Below are 21,774 nucleotides of genomic sequence, written 5' to 3' on the forward strand. Positions count from 1 at the left end.
TCAGCAAGCACGGCCACCGTGGGCAGAGCGGGCACTCTGGCGTCTTACATTTTCCTGCCATGCCGCTGTGGTGGACTCTTCTGCATCTGTGCTGAGTTTGCAACTGCGATGGTTCAGGTGTCTTCAGCAAAGCCGTGCCTGAACCCTGGGGTCCCTACTGACTGAAGTAGGAACCCGGCCCATCCTGTCACGCGTTCCCCTGGGCTGAGGCACCTCCGGGAGGCTGCATGGCTTCGCCGTGGGGCGGCTGAGGGAGCATGACGCTGGTGCACTGCTGTCCCCTTAGCACACGCAGGCCTGTTTTTCTTTGCTTTTCATTCTTGCCTTTTTTCTTTGCGTCTCCCTCATTCACTGTAGCCTCCAAACTCCAGTGCTAAAATAAACCCTTCCAAACCCCAGTGCCGTCCCCACCTCTAGATGTTCCCACTGCTTCTACTGCACTCCACTGTCCTTTCTCTCATCCTCTTCCTCCTCCTTCTAGCTCGTTCCCATCCCTTTTCCTGGCCTGGCTGTGAGCTGCGCCCAGCGCCTGTACACCATGTTGGTTCTTCTCAAGTGTTGCTTCTGCCCGTGCAGGCTCAGGAGCTGCTTGTTTGCAGCAGGAGACATTTTCTTTTCTTCTCCTTTCACTTCCAGACTCAATGCCATTCTGGTTGCCTGCCGTGTTCTGACCTCCATACAAGTGACCTGGGCTGATAAATGCCTACATTCACTGACACTGGACTGCACTGCAAAATACTATGTGGGGTGCTGGTGGGGTGATTGGGTGGGAGTATTTGTGGGGTTCTCTTTGAATCAAAGTTTGATATAGAGATGGAGATTATAGAATCCGACGTCCATTTTGTTTACTACCAGCCATCCTGAAAAACATGTATCCACCTAACATTAGCCCATCGTGTGGCAAACCGCTCAAGGCCAAAGAAAATATTCAGGTTCTCATTTATATGGGGTTTTCTTTTCCAAAATGAAGGATTTGCTGCATGTGAAAAATCAAACAAATATTGTGGTATGTAAGTATCACTCAGCATGTTAATTAACAGTTTAATTAGTTGCATCCTCCCTACTGGGTAACCTTGAATCATGAAGTTGCTTAAATACACACTGCACAGAAATTTATGCCGAGGTGGATGTGTGTACAATTCTCCCCAGCAGAGCAGAGACGAGGCCTGAAATAGAAAGTGGGAGGGGTTGTTGAAAGGCAGAGGTGATTATGATATTTTTATAGATTCTTTAGACAATTTTTATTTCTAGAATAGATCGTTTAGCTCCAGTATTCAAGATGTAGCAGGATATACTTTTTTGTTTCCTGGAGAGGGACTTATTTTTACTTCTCGGTAATTAAAACAAGCCGCAATATGTTTCACTTGAAATGCAGATTATAGTCAATTCAGGCGTTCATTGTTTAAGGAGAAAATGTGAAATGACTCAGTTCATGTGTTGTGGTCAGAACCTGTATGTACATGGCTGTAGAAAAGTTAGCCCCAATGGAGAAGAAAGGGCGAAAGTGTTCAGATGAGGTCCAGCCAGCCCACCTCAGGGATTCCCAGTGCCTTGCGTTCCCCCCTTGTACTCTCAGTTTACACTAGGTGGCATGCAAGGAAAGCTGAACCAGTTCAGAAACTTGGTTCTGTGGACGAAGAATTCTTTGGCAGCGGCCATGCTCACGGGTTTAGCTCTGGAGTCTGCTGTTTGATTTGTGATTGTTTTCTTTCCCCCTCAGGATGAAGTGTCCTCTTGCTAGCACAAATAAAAGATTTCTAATTAACACAATTAAGAATACACTGCCCTCCCATAAAGAGCAAGACCCTGAACAAAAAGAGGGCGATAAGGAACCTGAGGAAAGCCAGAACCAGAAAGAAGAAAACCGGAAGAAGCACAGAGCCCACCCTTACAAGCATGGCTTCCGAGCCCGAGGCACAGCCCGTCATTCTCCACCGAGGGAGCGGAGCAGCCAGGACAAGTACGAAAAGCGGTCAAACAAGCGATGAGGCAGGACGGAGAGGGAGCAAGACTGTCCCCAGCCACGAGTGCTGTTATTTCTGGGACTGGGGCTGTATAGAGAGGGTTATCAGGGACAGGCCTTGAGTTGGCAGAGCAAACATCTAAGAGTGATTTTTGTATAGTAGGTCCTTTGTTATGAAACACGCAGAAAATGACCTAGAAACTCTCCAGGGAAATTAGTATAAAGAGACTTGCTCTGAAGATGTGTTGGCAGGTTTAAGCTACTTCAGCAGTGGTATAACATATGTATTGTTTCTATTCTGTCTTGTTTAGAAGTTGGTTTCAAAATACATTTAGAATGTAAAGGTTTTCAGAGATTGTAAAAACTAGTTGCAGTTTTTTTGATGTGCTGCACATGTGGTCATTTCTCAAAATTTCTCCAAAAATGAAATACTTATAAATCCTATACTTTACCTTTTTGGGTGACAAACTTAAAATTTAGAAATCGCCTGGCCAGTAATCATATTTCAGAAAAGTTGTAGCCTTCCAAGGGCTAGAAATCTACCAAGGAACTCTTTCATAACTCTGTCTTTGTTTTCCTTTCAGTGAACAATATGGGAAATTCTCAAAATGGCTTGGAATTTAGTGCTCTGTGTCAATGCGCAGAGGTTGAAAATGATTCTGTTGTTCCTTGTGCAATCTCAGACGTATTCCTCAGTTAGAACAATTTTTCTATACTTAATTTTTTTGACTATGTAAGTTTTAAGTGGTGCTTTTAAAAGAACCCCCCAAAATTAAAATGAGCATAATTATTTTAATGCTATGTCTTATTTAGCAAAAGGCCTATAATACCACTCTTAGTATAATTGTTTAAGAAATCTTAATTTTAAATAAAAATGTGTTTACAAGGCTGTTTTGTTTTTGTGGTTTCTTTTTTTTTACAGTCTCTGCGTGAATCTGTTTTAACATACAATTACAAACTTTTCAAACTGTATTCTTCCTTTCATACAGGAAAATGTCACCAAGCACCCTCTTCCCCCGTCCACAAAAGGAAGAAGAATCTGTCACTCTTTGCCCTCTCCCCAGTTTTCCAAAGCTTCGAGCTTATGCCTGGCTGCTCCCAGATAATCACTCTGCCACAGCCCCGCTCCCTGCTTCCTGGCAGCCAAGAAAGCCCTTTCTAAAAACTAGAAAGGAGCACATCCGAAAAGTTTGCTCTGGGGTGTTTATAGAGAAACCAGAATAGACTGTATCGATCCCCACCACCAAACTGCTCTGCCACACCCTCAGTCTGTGTGGAGCTACAAGCTCGGGAGTGACAAGCCCACAGCGCTCTGGCTCAATCCACCCCTTCTCCTCCCACGCAAGCCCCCAGGGTCTCATCCTGTCACTGTCAAAACACACAAACGAAATAACTTGGTTCAGGTGACTTATCCAAATCTAGTTATGCATTAGCCTATATTATTTGTGCTAAATTGGAAATGTTTTGTATTTAAATATTTATTAGAAATAGCATAGAGTCATGAAGGTTTCTTTAATTCTTATTATAATTAAGTAAAATAAGGTTGAATCATTTGTCTATATGCACTCTATTTAGAGCAGTGGCAAGTTCATTGTTCTTTAAAAAGAGATGATTTTAATGAGCTATTCTTAAACTCAAAAGTAAAGGAAGCTCTTTAGCCTAATCATATTTACCTTTCTTACATACCGTGTTTTCCCAAAAATAAGACCTACCCCGAAATTAAGCCTGTTAAGATCGTCAGCCAGACGGACGCATTTAGTACATTATGACGATGTTCCAGAAGAAGATGACATGACTGTATTTGAATAAATGTAGATTGTTGTACATGAGAAAATAAGACATCCCCTGACAATATGCCCTAATGCATCTTTTGGAGCAAAAATTAATGTAAGACCCGGTCTTATTTTCGGGAAAACACGATAATTGTGTTCAAACATGAGTGCTCTACAAAATCATTTTCCCTTTTAAAACCTCTGTTCCACTTCTGAAAATTTTAGAATCTTTAAATCCTTCATCAAGGTTAGCCATGGTCTCCTGTATGTAAATGTCAAGAGCAAATTATCCATTTTTATTCCATATCTCTACAGTAAATGTTGGGGAGAGATTGATCCCAAGATATACGCACCAGCTACCTCCTACTTCTGTGGTTGACATTCTGGCCTGGCTGAGAGCTTTTTCTCGGTGTTGCTGTCCGCTCTGTGATATAACTATTTAGAGACCACAAAGCCCAGGATGGAAGTTAGAGAAGTTGGACCTCAGTCCTGCCTCTGCTATCGCCTGCCTGCGGGGCCTTATCTGAATCACTTTTCGGGACAGCATCTTCTTCATCCATAGCTAAGGTGTTTGGACTGAGTCTCTGATGTTGAAATAAGTAGAGACAAAAGTGCAAAATGTTTAGCCCTAAGTTTTAGGAGCTGCATTTCATACTTCCACTAGAAAGCAACAGGACTTAGACACAAATGCGGCTTAGCAGAATTCATTTTCGGTTTTACCTCATTTTCGAAAACATATTTTCTAAGAAATGCAAATGAAAACTGTGGTCTCTGCCATATCCAGTCCCCTGTGAGCGGCTAGGCTTTCTGAACAGCCCATGCATGATGGGGGAGGGGACTGGGGTGGGTAGTTTTACTGAGTCCTAAAGGACATCTCCTCAGTCTGATTCTGGAAGATGACCATGCAGTTTTGAATTTCTGTGTGATTTTTTTTTCTTGGGCGACGGTTGGAGGGCAGGGAGCAGTAGATCTGCCTAAAATCTAGGTAGACTTCATCGTTCTTTCATTGATTATTGATGTGGCTTAGCATGGCACTTCTATTTTTACAGTATCTGTCACTCCTGGCGGTCCTGCCGTTGTCTTTGGATCATAAGGAGTACCTGGCAGGTAATCTGTGCTTATTTAGTAGACATTACAAGAGGTAAATTCCTGGTGAAGAGAAGCCTCACCACTTTACCCAGGAGTATTAACCCGTAACTAGTCTCACCACCTGTGTGGACAACAATATTAATTGTCTGTCACCTCTGGGCCAAATGGTGTTAGGCCTTTTTTTCTCCAACTTTACTAGGATATGTTTGACATATAACATTGTGTAAGTTTAAAGGACACAGTGTGATGGTTTAATGTAAATATACTAAGGGTACCAAAAATGTGTATACAAGTGGACACTTTGGTCAGCGTTGCTCAAGCAGTAGTTCGCCGTAATCAGAAATATCTGGACGCTGATGGTAACCACTTTGAGCTCCTCTTGTAACTGCAGAAGTCAAACGTGACATGTATTCATCTTTTGTTATTGGTATATATTGAGTATTACAATTTTAATTGTTTCTTAAAGTGTGTATACATTTTTTTGCACCTTCTGTATATTGCAAAATGGTTACCACAGTAAGGTAAGTTAACACATCATTACCTCACAGTTACCATTTTTGTGTGTGTGGTGAGAACATTTACAATAGGCCTTTTACCTGTGTCCATATGGTCATCTCACAATCCCAGGAAGAAGGTCCTATTGTTCACATTTTACAAATGAGAAAACCAAGGATAGGTTAAAAAATTTGCCCAAGGTCACAGAGCCGGAAGTGGCAGAAATGCTATGAGAAGCCAGGACGGTCTGAAGCGAACACCTACATTCTTCCCTCTGCCCTGGGCCAAACTTGGTCCAAATTCAGCTTCCTCAGAACCCAGGACTGACATGTCTCAATGTATATATGGCCCAAGGATGCCCAACTTAAGAGCCTAAAGAACTTCTATAACCAGTGCATTTTATTGGTTGAAATTTAATCCCGGAGACCTACATGCAGATGCCCTGTCCATGGTACACTGGGGCCGTGTGAATCCAAGAGAAAAATCTTTAACGTTCTTCGTTGTGTGGTGAAATGGCAGCTGATGGAATATATCCAGGGGTAACTAATCTCTCCTGTGACACGTGTGTTTTAGGTGACTTCATGTTTAACCTCTCCTTTTTTTCATCCATAAGAATAGCAAGATTTGGAAGTTATGAAGTATTAGAGTTAAGGCCTCTGGTGCTATAAATAATATCCTATCATCCAAGGAAAGTATACTACCTCTCCCTCTCCTGCCTGAGACAGGCGTGTCGACAGATCATAGGTGGAGCCCTGGCCTGTGGTTCATCAGAGTCTAGACGATGAGAAGGTTAGGTTGCCGACTGGAAACTCGTCTCCATTTGGACCAGACTGCCAAGAAGCACTGACACACACAGGAACACATAAAGAAGGGAGGAAATCTACACTAAACTGGCAAGAAAACATCGTAAGCGAATTCAGAGGAATTTTATAAGTAAATAAGTTTTATTTGGGTTCCTATGCTATAAATTTCAGTAAAGGCCCTGGGCATTATGAAAAGGCCAATAATAAACAGAGATTTGGAAATATCACTTACAGTTGATTAGATGAGCGATTTCTCCCCTCTAGCCTTGTAATTTTCACTTTTGGTTCTTACGGCAATTTTCTACATAAGCCAAACTCCAGATATAACATCTCTTACAAAATACCTGAGGGAGATAGTTCTCTACCAGATTAATGTGTGGCCTGCCCTCAGTGGTGGTCCCCTGTCCTTCCTAAATTGCTTTTTCTCATTCATTCCTCAGGTGTTCGAGATGAACTAGTATGTACTATCCAATTACAAGCCTCCATTTACTCCAAATTACAGACCCATCAGTCTAATGGATAGTCTTTCAAAGCTCAATGCTAATTTACAAAGGAACAACTGCAAGACTGGCTTTTAATCCTACGTCCTACATGAAGCATAAACCATTTATTCTTTCACTCACCCACTCATTCAGTAAACACTTAGAGAACCAAGCGCGTACGACAAGCACGTGCTAGACCCACACTTGAACAGTTTCAGTCCTGCCCTCACCATCTTCTCAGCCATGCTCGTGCCTTCCAATTTAGAGCTGTAGAGCATTTATGCAACGTAGTATTTGCTTGTCAAAAATCTTTGGCCCTGCCTGCAGGTATTCCAGCCTTCCAAATCCGGTAAGTAGTTGGTGGTTGGTCAGCACAAAACCAGCACACATGCTTTCATTTTCATTTTTCAAAAAAAAAAAAATCACAATTTTCATTTTTATGAGTTCTAAAAATATGTATATATCTAATGCATCTTTAAAATATGTATGTAAATTTCAAAATAACCAACACAGAAGGCAACATATAATATATAACCGGTTCATGAAAAACTATTAGAAACACACTAAGAGCACAATTTAAAAAATGGCAAAAGATGAAACATTCACAGAAAATGTTCACAATAAACATATGAAATAATGTCATCTCACCAGTAACCAAAAAGATGCAAATTGAAGTGTTTTTCTCACCTTTCAAATTAGCAGTTATATTTTGTAATTCTGCTGATGAGAGTGTGGTGATACAAATATTCTTGAAACACTATTAGCAACAGGGTGAAATGGCTCAATATTTCTAGGACTCTCTAAAATGTTCTCTTTTGTTAACAAAGAAATCCCGCTTCCAAGAGTCTCACAGGTTTTGTGTTCAATTTAATATATATTCTTATCTAAATATTTACGAAAACTATCTCTTCTCAATTATTTCACTTTTTCTTCTTGCCCTTGTTTTAATGATTCTGCTCTAGGAATATATGAACAAACCTAGCAATAATATCAATATAAAAATGTAAATAAATTACAGACCTCTTTTCTTACCTGTTAATTACATTCGTTTTTCTCATGATCCTTTGTAGTTCTGGCCACACATTTTAAGTTCAGGGTGGTCTTTTCCAGGATGAGTATCTGCTCTGAATTAGTGACCGAGAAACTTTTCTTTTTCTCCTGAAGTCAGAACACACCAAGTCGAAACCAAGAGGAGGGGGTGGCAAATCTCAAAGTTTAAATTCATTCTCAAAAACATGTGCTTTCTATCTCTAAATCTCTGAGCTCTGCAGGTTGAGTTCAGTACCTAGTGGGGAAAGAATGCTACCTGGGGTAGTGGCTCCACTGAATTACGTTAAGACGACCCCTATGGCACGTTCAGCCTCCTTGATCTCACTGCTGAACTGGGAATTTGACCGTGCATAGTAAAAGAAAACTGACACTACATCTTGGGAACTGGAGGACGCTTTAGAGGAATCCTGGTACACCACCATGAGCGATCATGCTCAGGGATAAAGGTTAGTGGAAGACTAAAGCTTCAAATAGTCATGGCCACATGGGCCAGAGTCATGCCTACTTCATAAATGAGAGCAAAGTGTTCACTTTGCTCTCACTCAATTGCTGACGTCTGTGGCTTTACACGTTGGCCAGCTGAGTGCAAGCTGGATTTTGCCTTCACTTGCACCCTATATTGGCTATTCTATAGCAACACCCTACCTTCACAAGGTGTCATCTCCCAGCTGGTGTCATACCTGAGTCTTCAAAAGTCCATCCCACCATTCTAGAAGAAGCTGCTTTCAGCTGATGGGGCTTGTTGTAAGAAGAGTGAATCCCTTGGGTATGTTGTCTCACTTAGCTTAAGGAATAACATGATAGTATTAAAACGCGCAATAAGTCCAGGGATGAAAATACTAGAAGCATGGTGGACAGGAAAAGGAAATCTATATCCAGAATAAGTGTCTCAAACTGCTGCCGTCTCTGCTATGGAAGGAGTTGCATGCAATTACCCAGCCACTAGGGGATTGGCTAGTCCCTTCAGGGTGTGGTGCTCAATGGGGGTCCTCAGTGACCTCCATGGTTGGCAGGTCGGACAGTCCACAGTGGTGGTAGCCAGCCCAGCCTATTGGCAAGGTACTTGTTGTGGAACTCACGCCTAAGCTCTGTCCCTGCCACCATGTTCACTTTGTACCTAAGCCCACCGGGAGGTAGAGGAGACATGCTTACTGAGATTGACACAATCAATCACCTTGTCTACCTGGTTATTGAGAGCCCCTTCTGCTACAGGCTCCCTCTGGTGAGCATTCACATGGGACACCAATTTCTTACACTGTGTGCATTCTAAGCGGTTTCTCCAGATACCCCTTACCCAGACCCCTGTCTCTAACTCTCTGATCTTGCACTGCCATGTCTCTGACTATCTGACCAAACCATTGGCCATTGCCCATGAATCAGTGTAGACATGCTCCTCTGACCTTCTCCCATTTAATAGACAACCGCTTGTCCTGCTGGAAGCTCTGCCCACTGGACAGATTCCTTCCCACGTGTCCTTCGGGGCCACCCATGAATGGGGCTAATAGTGCTATAGCCTTCCCGATGACCAACAGAGGGAACTTGTAATGAGGCCAGAGGGGTGGCTCGAAGGAAAGGGGCATTGGCAGTCAAGCCACCTGCTTAGGACTCGTATGCCTTCAGCACCTGCTTGAGCCTGATCTCATGTTAACACTTCACTTGAAATTGAAGTGCTGCTTCACATGCCCAGATGTATGACTTTTGGATGACATTTCAGTTCATAATGGGCAGTTCAGGTCATTGAACATGGTGTCCCATGATCAGGTGTTTGGGTTCTACCCAGACCCGGTAGCAATACCAAGCCTTTTCTCAATAGGAGCTTAGCTATTTGCCCAGGAGAGTATGGATCTTCTCCGAAATACCGTGACTTGAACTGTAATTCTCCCATTTGAGTTTGCCCCCGGCTCCATGCAGCACTTCCGTTTGCTGCAGACACGTTGAGTACCATTGGCTCTGCTACATCACAAGGCCTGGAGATGGTAGCCACACTGCAGCCTGAACTACTTGCAAAGCATTCTCTTGCTCTTGGTACCACTCAGACCTGCCAGCTTCACAGATATCTCGGTAAATGGGTAGAGAAGCCCATTCAAATACGGTAGAGCAGGGCACTACTTGATGCATTGTCCAAACCTAGGCACTTTTAAATGAAAGGGGTGCTATTTAAAATTGCATCAAGAGAACAGGCACAAATTTGGACTGTTTCAGGCAAATGAGTCACTTTAAATATGTCTTGCCTCCAAGATTCCAAGAAGCCCACAAAGCATTTTGGTTTCTTAGTGGTAGAGGGTACAAACTATCATCTTACATAGTCAATGGGCTATGTCCAGGATTTAGTGGTACTCTGCCTATTTATTTTCTTCTTGGCTCAAAGCTTTCTCCTGCAGGGAGGCAAATGCAGCCTTAGTGTGCGAAGAGTGAAGGGGATTAGCTAGTGGCATCTATGACTCAGTCAAGACTACCATTGTGTTTTGAAAAACTGCATGGAGATGCAGGACAAACAACCTCAGAACTACTTGTATGAACTGGAAAATCATTTGACTAATATTAACTAACCATATGGTGCATAAGTCTTTCTCTCACAGTTGAAGTTTGTGACTGCCTTGTAAGATCTTGCTTCCCTTCCACTCACCCTATTTACCTCCCAGAGGCAAACACACTGAGGGCGAGCAATTACAATGCTTAGAAAGGCATCATTATAGTCAATGAATATATATGTATAGTAGTATGGGTTTATATATCTGTGGAGAGGGGAAGAATGATGAGGGGAAACTTATGTCAGATATTCTAAAAACTAAAAACACTGAAAGAGTATTGTCATTTTCTTTCTTTGCAATCATACGTTTTATCTGGTTAACTATCATTCCCCCTGTTTTCAAAAATATACACTTGAATTGCTTTTCAAACTTACACTATACATGTGAGTTACTTTACCTGTGGAAAGGTGGGGTGGAAATCTTGGGTTGTACTCATGTAAGAAAACAAAATGTGAAATTAATGTATTAAAAATTGAGATGAACATCTTCTTCTGGCCACAATGGAGTAACAGGGACCAGATTTACCCTTCCACATGAAACAACTAAAAATATATATATATGTGAAAGAACTGTTCTCAATATATCAGACAGCAGGCAACAAAGAACAATGATTTCTGAGTGAAAGAAAACAAATTAGGTGAATCCTGTGACTGCCCCTATATGGATAAACTTTCTAGGCTGCTCGGCAGGGAGGGGGATTCCAAACAGAGCCATGAAATTCTATATTCCTAGACTATAGAAATACAATTCATTTTTGTATATTAATCTTGTACCCTGAAACCTTACTAAAATAAACTCACTTGTTCAAGTAGGGTTTGGTTTTTTGTTTTGTTGGATTTGGGTTTTGTTTTATTTTTATCTATTCCATAGGATTTTCTACATAGATGTTCACGTGATCTGAAAAAAGAATACAGTTTGCTCTTTCTTTCCAATGTAAATGTCTTTCATTTCTTATTCTTGTCCTATTGCACTGGCTAGACCCTCAAGTGTAATGTTGAATAGAAGGATGAGAACTGACATGCTTTTTTGTTCCTAAACTTAGAAAAGCATTCACAATTTCACCAGGAAATATGATGTTAGCTATACTTTTTTTTGGTAGGTCCTTTTTTTCAGTTTGAGGAAGTTCCCTTCTATTTATAGATTGCTTGGAGTTTTTTTAAATCTGGAATGGATATTAGATTTTGTCAAATGCCTTTTCTACAATTATTGAGGTGACTAAATGACTTTTCTTTTTTGGTTTGTTAATATTGTGGATAAAATAGATTTACGGTTGCGTGTTAAACCAACCATGTATAATCTGGGATAAACCTCGCTTGGTCTTGATACTTTATCCTTGGTATATACAGTTGGATTTGATTTGCCAAAGTTTTGTTAGATAGTTTGAATCTATGTTCATGGTGGATATTGGTTTGTAGTTTTATTTTCTTGTAGTGTTTTTGTCTGGTTTTGGTAATAGGATAATGCTAGAATCATAGAATTGGTAGGAAAATAGTCCCTCTTTTTAAATTTTCTGGAAGAATTTGTATAGCACCTGGTATTATTTCTTCTATAAGGAATGTATCAACGCAGCTACTACAACCTGCAGTTTTCCTTGTGGGAATATTTTTAACTAAGAGTTTGAGTTATTTAATAAATATAGAGACATTCAAGTTATCTATTTCTTCTTGAGTGAGCTTTGCTAATTTGTTGAATTTATTGGTATAAAGTTGTTTATAATATTCCCTGATTATACTTTTAATAGCTGTAATTGATCACTTCTCTCATTTTTGATATTGGCAATTTATGTCTCTTCTCTTTTTTCCTAAACAGTCTGGGCTACAACTTTATCAATTTCCTTGATCTTCTAAAAGAAACACATCTTCTGAATCCCTGCTCCCATCATCAGATCACCTTCTTTTCTGTAGTCAGTTCTCTCCTGCCTTCCCTCTTAAAAGGACTCTCGTGATTACACCTGGGCCCACCTGGATAATGCAGGATAACTCCCCACTCTCAAGATCCTTAACTTAATCACATCTCCCCACATTCCAAGATTATGATCGGGATATCTCTGAAGGTCATTATTAACCCGAGCCCAGCTCTTTTAAATAGTTGCAATGACATCCTACATAGAAATGTGTCTTATTTTTTACACTTACCATAATTTATTAGCAATGATTTGTTCATCATGAATGAACTCCAAACATGACAGGAAAGGTTTATTGTCTTTTAAAAAAAGAATTCCAAGTGCAAGACAAAGACAGGCATTTTGAGGATGATCTGTAAAAACATAGGAATCCTATGAAAGAAAGCCACATGTTCATGATGGAGATAACCTTTGGCCTAGTAGGGTCCACCATGAAAGTAAAGCATATAACCAGAAAGGTAAGTCACAACCTTTAATTCATTAGTGTGCTAAGCAAACTTCTGTCGAGTGTCTCCTATGTGCAAGACGTGTACCAGGTGTAGAGGCAGAAGTGAGCAGAGGGAAAGGGAAGAGGGAAACACAAATGAATAAGACAAGGTCCTGCTCTCAAAGCCCTACATTTGAGGAGATAAGTTCAGAAATCACTCTACAGAAGGCAGAATAAGCTAAGTGCTAGGAAAGGTTTCCATGTATAGAAGAGGGAGGGGTCACGGTCAGCTGGGGAGCAGGGAGAGTTTCACTAAGGGGATCAATATTTGGTCTGGGATTTGAATTAAAGCTTTTCCAAATGTTTACAATGGAAGCACAAACATAAGGTTTAGAACTTGTATAGAACTTGGTATTATTTCTTCTATAAGGAATGTTTCAAGGAAGCTACTACAACCTGTAGTAGCCTTCCAAACTGAGAAGTACCTAAAACTTGGGGCCCATCCTGATAATGTTATCCTAAGAACAATGTCAAGATGATTTCCTCAATTGTACCAACTTTGAGCTACCTCTCAATAGCCTAACAGAGAAGCACCATCAGGAACTTCTCAGAGAATAAGGAGAAGAAGGCTGATAGGGGATTGGCAAGATTGGAAGAGAATGGCAGGGGTGGTTTCCTACTGGATCAACTTAGCAAAGCTGGAGCTGTGTTTCCCAGAATTCCCTTGTATGATTCCAGGTTAGGGGTGGGCAGCAGGAAAATTTGTGTGTGACTTGAAAGGTGAAAGTAAAGCAGCATCCATTGTGCTCAAGATTGTTGCAAGGTACAGGTACGACCACGGGGTTGCCGACGTGCCGGCTTCCTTGTTGGTGTGGGGCAGCAGCTGGGCCTGCAGTTCATCCGGCTCCCACTGGACCTTCCCCAGCTCCTCTGAGCTCCTCTCACCCAGGCACAGGGGCAGCTCCGCAAGGAGAATGGCGGCTTCTTCTGTAGGTCACACATTAGACATGATGGGAGACAAGACACGGGTCCAATTTGTCCTTGTGGGTTCTGGTTTGTCTTCTATTCTGTTTCATGTCTGGGTTTTTTCCTTACGGCCAGCCCTGCTGACCTACAACAACGTTATGCCAGCCACCAAACAACAGAGGCAAGGGCTTTCCGTAGCTGTCTTTACCAGCTCACAACTGAAAAGTCAAATGCCTATCAATTCCCTTAATCCATATTACTCGTCATGGTTCTGCTTCCAAGATTGAACCCTAGATGCAGTGTGGCCTGCTGCAACAACCCTATCTGATTCCGGGGGGGTACGGGGGAGAATTCTTTTTTATTACTTAGGAGAAGAAAAATCCAAGAGATTGCTTACTTTAAAACGTTACAGAGTGTCAATGAATCTTTCTTATTGTTGGGACTTTCTCCCACAAAAGTCACTCTCAAGGACCGCAAACTGTGAAATCTAACACATCTCTCTTCATAAACCGCTACTGGGTTTTCTTTAATATTTTCAAAAAAGTCTTGACTTTTAAGAAAATGAAAGAAGTCAACCCACAATCAAAGTGTAACATTGATTTTAATCTCAAAATATTTTTATTTAGCTAAATCCTTTTTTCCTCTCTTCAGAAAGCCTCTTGAGAAATCCCATCTGACAAGGGATATTATTACAGTTTGTAATGGCCAACATCGGGGCAAGACTTTTTTTTTCTCTTTTGTAAAATCAATTTGAGTTATTTACAATGAACTTAAAAACCATGAACTTTAATGAAAAAGCTTGACAGGTTTGATGTATGATAGACTAAAGTTTCAAAAAAAAAAGCCAGAAAAAGATTTTTTCTCTTTGGCCATGGAATAAAAACATGGGTCTAGCCACTCAGAGTTGCTTCTAAGAGAGCAGTGAAATAGAGTTGCCCAGTGATTATAAAATATCTACAGAAAACTAGTTAACAAAGGAGATGTAAATGTTTTTCCATCAATGGAATAATGTAGCAGGAGGGGGTTGCGTTTCTCCCAACAAACAGAATCAGGTTTTTTTTTGTGTTTGTCTGCAAGCTAGTTACTGATTACATTACTTATTTGATTCCATTAGAGTAGCTCCTAATAATTATTTTTCAGGAGAAGCACAAAATACATAGGATGTGGGACATCCTTTGGGAAGAGTCTGGATTCTGGTCATTGATGGCCTAACGTGCATTTGCACCCCAGCTCCTTGCTTTGTTAACGCCTTCCAAGTAGTTGTAAGCAGTTTCTCAAACATAGTCTTCAGCTGAGTGTTTACTGTGACCACTGACTGTTGATTTAAAAGGAGCTCCTTTTTCAAAGGAAATCCATCCACTTTCTGTGTGTCTAAAGGCAAGAGAGAATAATTGTCATGGCACCAGCCCCATGTGTTTAGAGCTTTGAAATGATCACAAAATTACTTTTCCTCTTTCATTGATTTTCCTCTTAAATCCTGTTTTACAGTAATCATTCAAATGACTTCACTACATGGTCAGCTAAACAATGGCTTTAGGAGGCTGGCTATTTTAAATAGTGGAGACTAAATAGCCACTTCTCAGCACAAATCTTTTAAGAAGTGTTTGTTTAACAAACGAGAAATGTCTGGAATATGAATGAAAATGTGTCAAAAATACAATTGCATTTTTTTAAAAACACTTAAGCAAGAAAATATAGATTTTATTCCTTGTTTGTAAATTGCTTCAAGACTGTATTTGCAATGATCTCTGCATGAAATAAAGAGGAAAAGAACAGGATAAACTTAGAGAACAATACATCTATCAAAATTATTAATGACATCTACCTAACGACTTACTGATTAACATTAAATCAATGATTTTGCAATATAAATATAAATAAGTTATTTAGTTGGGAGAAAACCTATACCAAGTTCTACCACTTTCATAAATTCTTTTACTATATTAAGTTTATTCGTTGTGATGAATTCATTCTTTGGCTAAGTGTAATACTTCATCTACAGAAAGATTAAACCTTGGTTTACTCGAAATTATGTTTGACTCTTCCTTTAATTTGGTAGTTTCTGTTCCCCTCCAACCCCTCCCACCCCAAACAATGACAACAACATCAAACAATGGGGACACTGGGTGAGGTGCTTCCTGCTTGGGCTCATGGAGCCCATTAATTGCTGAGTGGATTCACAAGTGCTACGGTGTGTAGGGGGCTGGTAGAGCTGGATGTATTCAGATACATTCAGGAGGAATTAAAACAATTGATGAACTCTGTCATTTAAAAATTGGATTAAAAGAGTTTTTGATGCTGCTTTGTTTGGAAAATGTCACGATGTAGACAGAAGGATGACATTAGAAATTTGGCAATAACTGTTTCAGGTGAGAGTCATCGATCGATGCTGAAATTCATGGGCAAAGGTAACATGAAAAAAGGGATATCTGCATGGTCTCAAAATATCTCCCCATAAGACACTTGTTAAATAGAAATGGGGAAATAGTTAAATTTACAGTGGAGAAACCTGGCCTCACCACCTTAAAGGAAGATCATAGCGAACATTACCAGTCAGGGAACAAAGCAACACAGTTTGCCTCTGTCATGAAGGGTATAATGCGGGGTCTCTAGTCCCGCTCCCCACATAAGAACGCAGGATATGGTGAGGCCAAAAAGGAACACCCATGGAGCCATAGATACGGGAGTAGTATCACTATAGTCTCACCGGAGGCTGGGTGGGAGACACAGGAAGCAGGAGCCACACGATCCGCAACCCATCATCCGCTTCTCTGCCAACCAACCTCACTTGCTAACTGCAGTCCGCTCTTGCTAGCTCAGCCACCATCTTCTTGCTAGGCCCCCATTTTCTGCAAGCGTAGCCACAGCAGTTATATTAGTGGCTGATGGCTCACTGGTTACAGCTGACGGCCATCCAATCACAGTTGATGGCCATTTACTACCTGAGCCAGCACCTTTCCACGTGAGGCCAAGAGCCTGGAAACTGCTCTTTGGGGCTCTGTCCCCACAGTCTCCAAGGACACACATCCGAGGACACAGCATTTCTGTCTTACCACATGTGTATCCTGAACCTGATGATGAAGAAACATCAAAAAATTCCAAACTGGGGAACATTAGACAAAATGGACTGTACTATTCAAAGGTGTCACGAAGGACAAACATCAGCGAGAATAGTTCCCAACGAGAGGACACCAAAGTGACATGACAGCAAAGTACAAGTCAGTATGGAAATTATCCTCTGCATTTTGTAGCGGGAAACAAAGGCAGAGACTTTCAGAGGCTTGCCTACAACACCAGTGTATGATGTTACAGTGACCCAATCCATGAACAAGGGGGTACAGATTCAAAAGGGCAGCACAAAAATGATTTTTGTCGGAGGTAATTTTGTGTAGTGAAAACCTGTATGTTTCATAGAACGAACACCATGGGCTACTGAACAAGAAATTCTCCAATACACAGGCTAAGCAGGGAAGTAAAAAAAAAATAGATTCATACAGGAGGGGACACCAGAGGCATTTTCCAAGGAGCCACCCTGTCACCCACCCCTCCACCCGCCCCATAGATGCCGTGACAGTCAATTGTGGAGTAGAGTGAGGTTTTCACACTACGTGGGATCGACAAACATTGTCCCGTAAATGAAAGATGTCGTACGTAGTTTTTAGGGTTTTGGTTTGGTTTGGTTTTCTTACTGCATCAAACTCTTTCAGTGAGCATTTTAAAGAAAATGAGTGTGCCTTGAAAATTCAGATTTTTGGTATTTTGGAAAACTGATTGGCAACAAGTGTGATGGAGTTTTATGGCACTGAAAACATGAGATTTGCTTAAAATTTTCCTCATTTTCAGATATCCCCAAATGCTTTTGAATGATGCAAAACAGCTGATACTTCTTCAAATAATTGATTACAATTTAAAAGATTTCTAAGATGCATGTACTTTTAAAACTCATTAAGTTCCTGCATTTTATGTGCTATATTATATGTCATATCTTATAAAAGAATGCTTTTAAAAATATTCCTGCTGTTTTGGTGTTAAGATAGCTAAATCCCAGGAAGGCTGTGGGCATGGAACAGGCTGTGTCCCCATCACGGCAGGTCCACTGTCTTCTGCATATTGCTGCTCCCCCACATGGAGAGAGAGCCTGTGCTTCGAAGCTGGAGAAGCCTAGATCTGAATTCCACCTTTAGTACTTCCTGTGAGAACTTGGACAAATAATCTTCCCAGGCCAGTTTTCTCATTTGGAAAATGAGAATAATGCTGCTTACTTCTCAGAGTTACTGTGAGGATTCAATACGAAGTATGACAATTAAGTTCGCGAACTCATCTTAGAAAAGTGCTACATACCTCATTGCTGAATGTCACTATGGTCACCTTCGAAGTACTCCCCTTGGGAAGCTATGCACTGAGGCCAGCACCTAGTCCACCCTTCAAGGCAATTTTGGAACTCTTTTTCTGGAATGGCCATCAGAGCTGTTGTCATATTACCCTTGATGTCCTGAATGTCATCAAAATGTCTTCCTTTCAATATTTCCTTTATCTTCGGAAAGAAAGAAGTCATTGGGGGCCAGGCCAGGTGAGTAAGGAGGGTGTTCCAATACAGTTATTTGTTTACTGGCTAAAAACTCCCTCACAGGCAGTGCCGTGTGAGCTGGTGTATTGTCGTGATGCAAGAGCCATGGATTGTTGGTGAAAAGTTCAGGTCATCTAACTTTTTCACACAGCCTTTTCAGTACTTCCAAATAGTAAACTTGGTTAACTGTTTGTCCAGTTGGTACAAATTCATAATGAATAATCCCTCCGATATAAAAAAAAGGTTAACAACATCGTTGCAACAAGTTCGCAAACTTGTCATACCAAATGTGCTGAAAGATTTGGTTGTGGGAAGACAAGGTATGTTTTTTACCAGCTACTATTTTTCAATAAAATAATGGAAATATGGAGCTAGGTTATTATCTGTGTTGGTATGTGTGTAGGACTGGAGGTCTGAGACAAAAGAGTGTGAAATAGCAGTAATCTAATTTGATAAAGACATGGAGTGGGATGGCTGGGCAGTGTCGTTTGTGGGAGTAAATTTAAAGTGAGAACTGTCTTCATGGTGTGTGCTTTCTTAAAGTCACGTTCAGCTGCTAAGATGCCAGTCCAAAAAAGGCAGAAATCTGGGGCTAATGGGAGTTTGTTTCCTCCGCCCCAGCCCCAATTGTATAAGCTATTCTCGTAGAGGAGAAGGACGTCAAGGGGCCAAACCACAGAATCTGACCTGGAAGAGGACGTGCAGGAGTGACTGACAGAGAAGTATTAACCTATTAAGGTCCGGCTGGGGTTGAAAATGTTGGTGTGGGGGGTATGAGAGTAAATGACCAGTTGGAGAGGAGGGGAGTAGCGAGTAGGAAACAGGATTTAGCAATTGGCACAATTCTTGGTGAAGACCAGGAGAGATCACGGGAAGTCAAGACATCAAGGAACTGAAAGACCAAAGTGTTAAATGGATCATCAACTTGGATGTTGAAATGACTCAGAACGACGCAAGAGTCCTTTTGAAGAGAAAAACAGTGTTCTGGGGGCCAAAACCCTCACTACATTGGGGGAAGACGTGGGGAGATTGATAGATGACAATAGCAAAGAGTGGTGGCCGATGACAAAAGCTGTTGGGATGCAAGTCAAAGGAGCTGTGAAGTCAGAAGGAAGATGGAAGAAAGAGCCTGGCAGTGTCAAAAAGGAGCATGTGATGCCCAGAGAGCCCGGGAAGAAACCCTCCAAGAGAAATGGAGTGGAAACGGTGTCCTTAGGAGGAAGCCAGGTTTCAGGTACAGCAAGAAAGTAACTTAGGAGGTTATGAATCAATTTAGAGCTTTAAAAAATTGAAAGAGGATATATATATATATATATATATATATATATATAGAATAGAAAGCTATAAGAGCGTACCTGATAAAGTTTAGATGAACATTGTTTTGTAATGTTTTTGTGTGTGTATGTGAGTGTGTGTGTTTGCACCCTAGCTGTAGATGTAAAATTCACTCCTTACTGTAAGTTGGAGTGAAAATGACTTGAAAGCCATGGCATTAGGTGACTATAGAGCTCTACGAAAATAAGAATCTTTATGGTGACGCATAATCTGGGTGGCTTGGAAATAAGAAGGGAAGTGAGGCATGATGGGACTAGTGCCTTTGACCTGCAAGCAAACCTGAGTCCTAAGGTCCCGGCTCTGGTGGCCTGGCCAGGGCCTGTCTTTTCCCTGGGTCCAAGTTCATGTGCTGTCTTTAGCATCCAATTGAGTAGCACCAGCAGGAGGTGATATAAAGGCCCCTGGCACCTGATCTCTTGTGCAGGAGGCCAGGGGCCTCGTTGGCAGCCCACACTGCTGTGTTTGGAGCATGAGGCACACCTACGCCCCTGGAGGTTTTACTTTAGGTGGAGTTAGGCTGATGTAGATTTGCTTAGTCCAAGAGCGCATGGTGGAGAAGTGACGTCAAGAACTGAAAGGGAAATCATCTGAGGCTGTGGCAATACAGAATCTTCAAGAAATGCTTGGCTCAATTTCACCACGATTAATCAAAAAGATAAATACCCAGCAATGGCAGCAGCACAGATGCACTAATTCATTTTCCTAATTATTAAATTGAAGGTTTAGTTTATGTTAATTTTGTATAAATTAGTTGGGTATTTCATTAGCTCTGCTAATAAACTCACTGTAAGGAGATCATGACCGTGAATTCAATCTCCATAAATATGAGATTTTAAAAAGTGACGCGACTGCATGGCTTGGTCTGAAACTCTTCTTTTAACCACAATTATCTCAACTTACCATTAGACCATGGTCACAGAGAGGACCAACAGGACTTATAGTTGATTCGGGGCAAATCCATCCCCAATACTGAAGTTAAAAAAAAAAAAAAAGAAAGATTAGCATCTCCTATGTATATGAAGGGCAGAACATTACGAAATTTTCTTCTCTCTTTCAAGGGAGGATAACCTCATTAGTGAGGTTTAACATTTGCCATGAGAAATATTGTAAAAGACAAAAAGTCTAATGAAAATATTAGCCTTATTCCATTCTACCGGAATTCCATTCTTCCATAGCTCACAGTTAGGTAGTTCTTTAGGGGTGGGGTGGTTTTCATGACCACTCTCAGGGACAGGCTTCACAAATGACTAAAGTAAGGCTCAGATAGGTTCTTCCATCATTCAGTCCGTCTCTATGACTATCACGTGTCAAGTGTCACGTGTCACATGCTAGGCATCCGTCTTCATGGTGAGCACAGAGCAGCGGACAGAGAGAAGTTCGCGCTGGTTTTTCAGGACCTGCACTCAGCGGGGTGAGGACTCGCAGGGTCCCCCCACAAGAACTCGCCCCAGGGCTCTGCCTCCGCCTCCCTGTCTTTCTGGGGGAAAACCAGACAAGAAACCCTCTGATTCTCCCTCGACTCGCAAAGTGATTTTCCCTCTGCGAAGGTGTAAGAGAAAGATGCCTTTTTTTCACAAACCCCTGAGATGGGCATTACAGATGAAAATCCTCATTTGGCCAAATTTAGAAGTCATTTTTCTGTGGCAAGAAAATAGGAGAGTTGGGATTTGAATGCTTTCTTGCTTTGGGATTACGATTTTAAAATCAATTAAGTTTTGACTCAATTTGACTAGATTATGATATTTATGTGCATTTAGAGCACTTGCATTCCTCTTTTTTTGTCAGTCCCCAACCACTTGCAAACCATCAGCGTGCATTTCTGATAGACAAATGTGCAAGAGGTCCAGATCTGTGCAGAGGCCACTGCAGAGGTGCCCTAGAGGCAGAGAAAGACAGAGGCCTCTGACCCGCTGTCAGGCTTTGCTATAATGTCCAAAAGCAAAACTGTTTCAAGTGACAGCATTAAATAAATAGTGACAGTTGAACAAGTATTTGGGAGCCAAGATGTCCACCACGCTGGAGGACGGTGACTTACGGTTTTGCATCTAAGCCAGGCAGGGACCCGGAAAAATTGTTCGGTTCCATTTTAGCCCCTTTCTTCATTGGCGCCTAATTAGTACAAACTTCCCCAAAGGAGCTAAGGTTCACTAAGGCTTTTCATTCGCGGCAGAGGGAGTATGAGGCAAGAAACTGGTGGAGGGAAGCCTGACGGTGAATTGTTCCAACTATATGTCTGTTCAGTGTGTCAAATACATTCTTGAGGCAGGTGCTTGAATTCACAGGCTCTTTAGAGAGAATTTAGCAGCCCCAGGAATATATTGGTTAAGAAGAAGAAAGGAGGGGGGTGGGGAAGCACACAGCATCAGCTGCTAGAAGGGAAAAAGCTAATCG

The 21,774-nt window shown here is 41.4% G+C and overlaps 1 protein-coding gene across 1 annotated transcript in view; it reads left to right on the top strand.

Moving 5' to 3' along the window:
- LOC141571075 (protein POLR1D) overlaps nt 1–2,852 on the top strand; it is a 40,003-nt gene extending 37,151 nt beyond the window's left edge. The window contains exon 3 of the mRNA XM_074330060.1: nt 1,721–2,852. Within this exon, the coding sequence (XP_074186161.1) occupies nt 1,721–1,988 (268 nt within the window). The 3' untranslated portion in view covers nt 1,989–2,852. The remainder of the gene's footprint in view (nt 1–1,720) is intronic.
- The last annotated feature ends 18,922 nt before the right edge of the window (nt 2,853–21,774 follow it).

This window comes from Rhinolophus sinicus, linkage group LG04, assembly GCF_036562045.2.
Source record: "Rhinolophus sinicus isolate RSC01 linkage group LG04, ASM3656204v1, whole genome shotgun sequence".
NCBI classification, from domain to species: domain Eukaryota; kingdom Metazoa; phylum Chordata; class Mammalia; order Chiroptera; family Rhinolophidae; genus Rhinolophus; species Rhinolophus sinicus.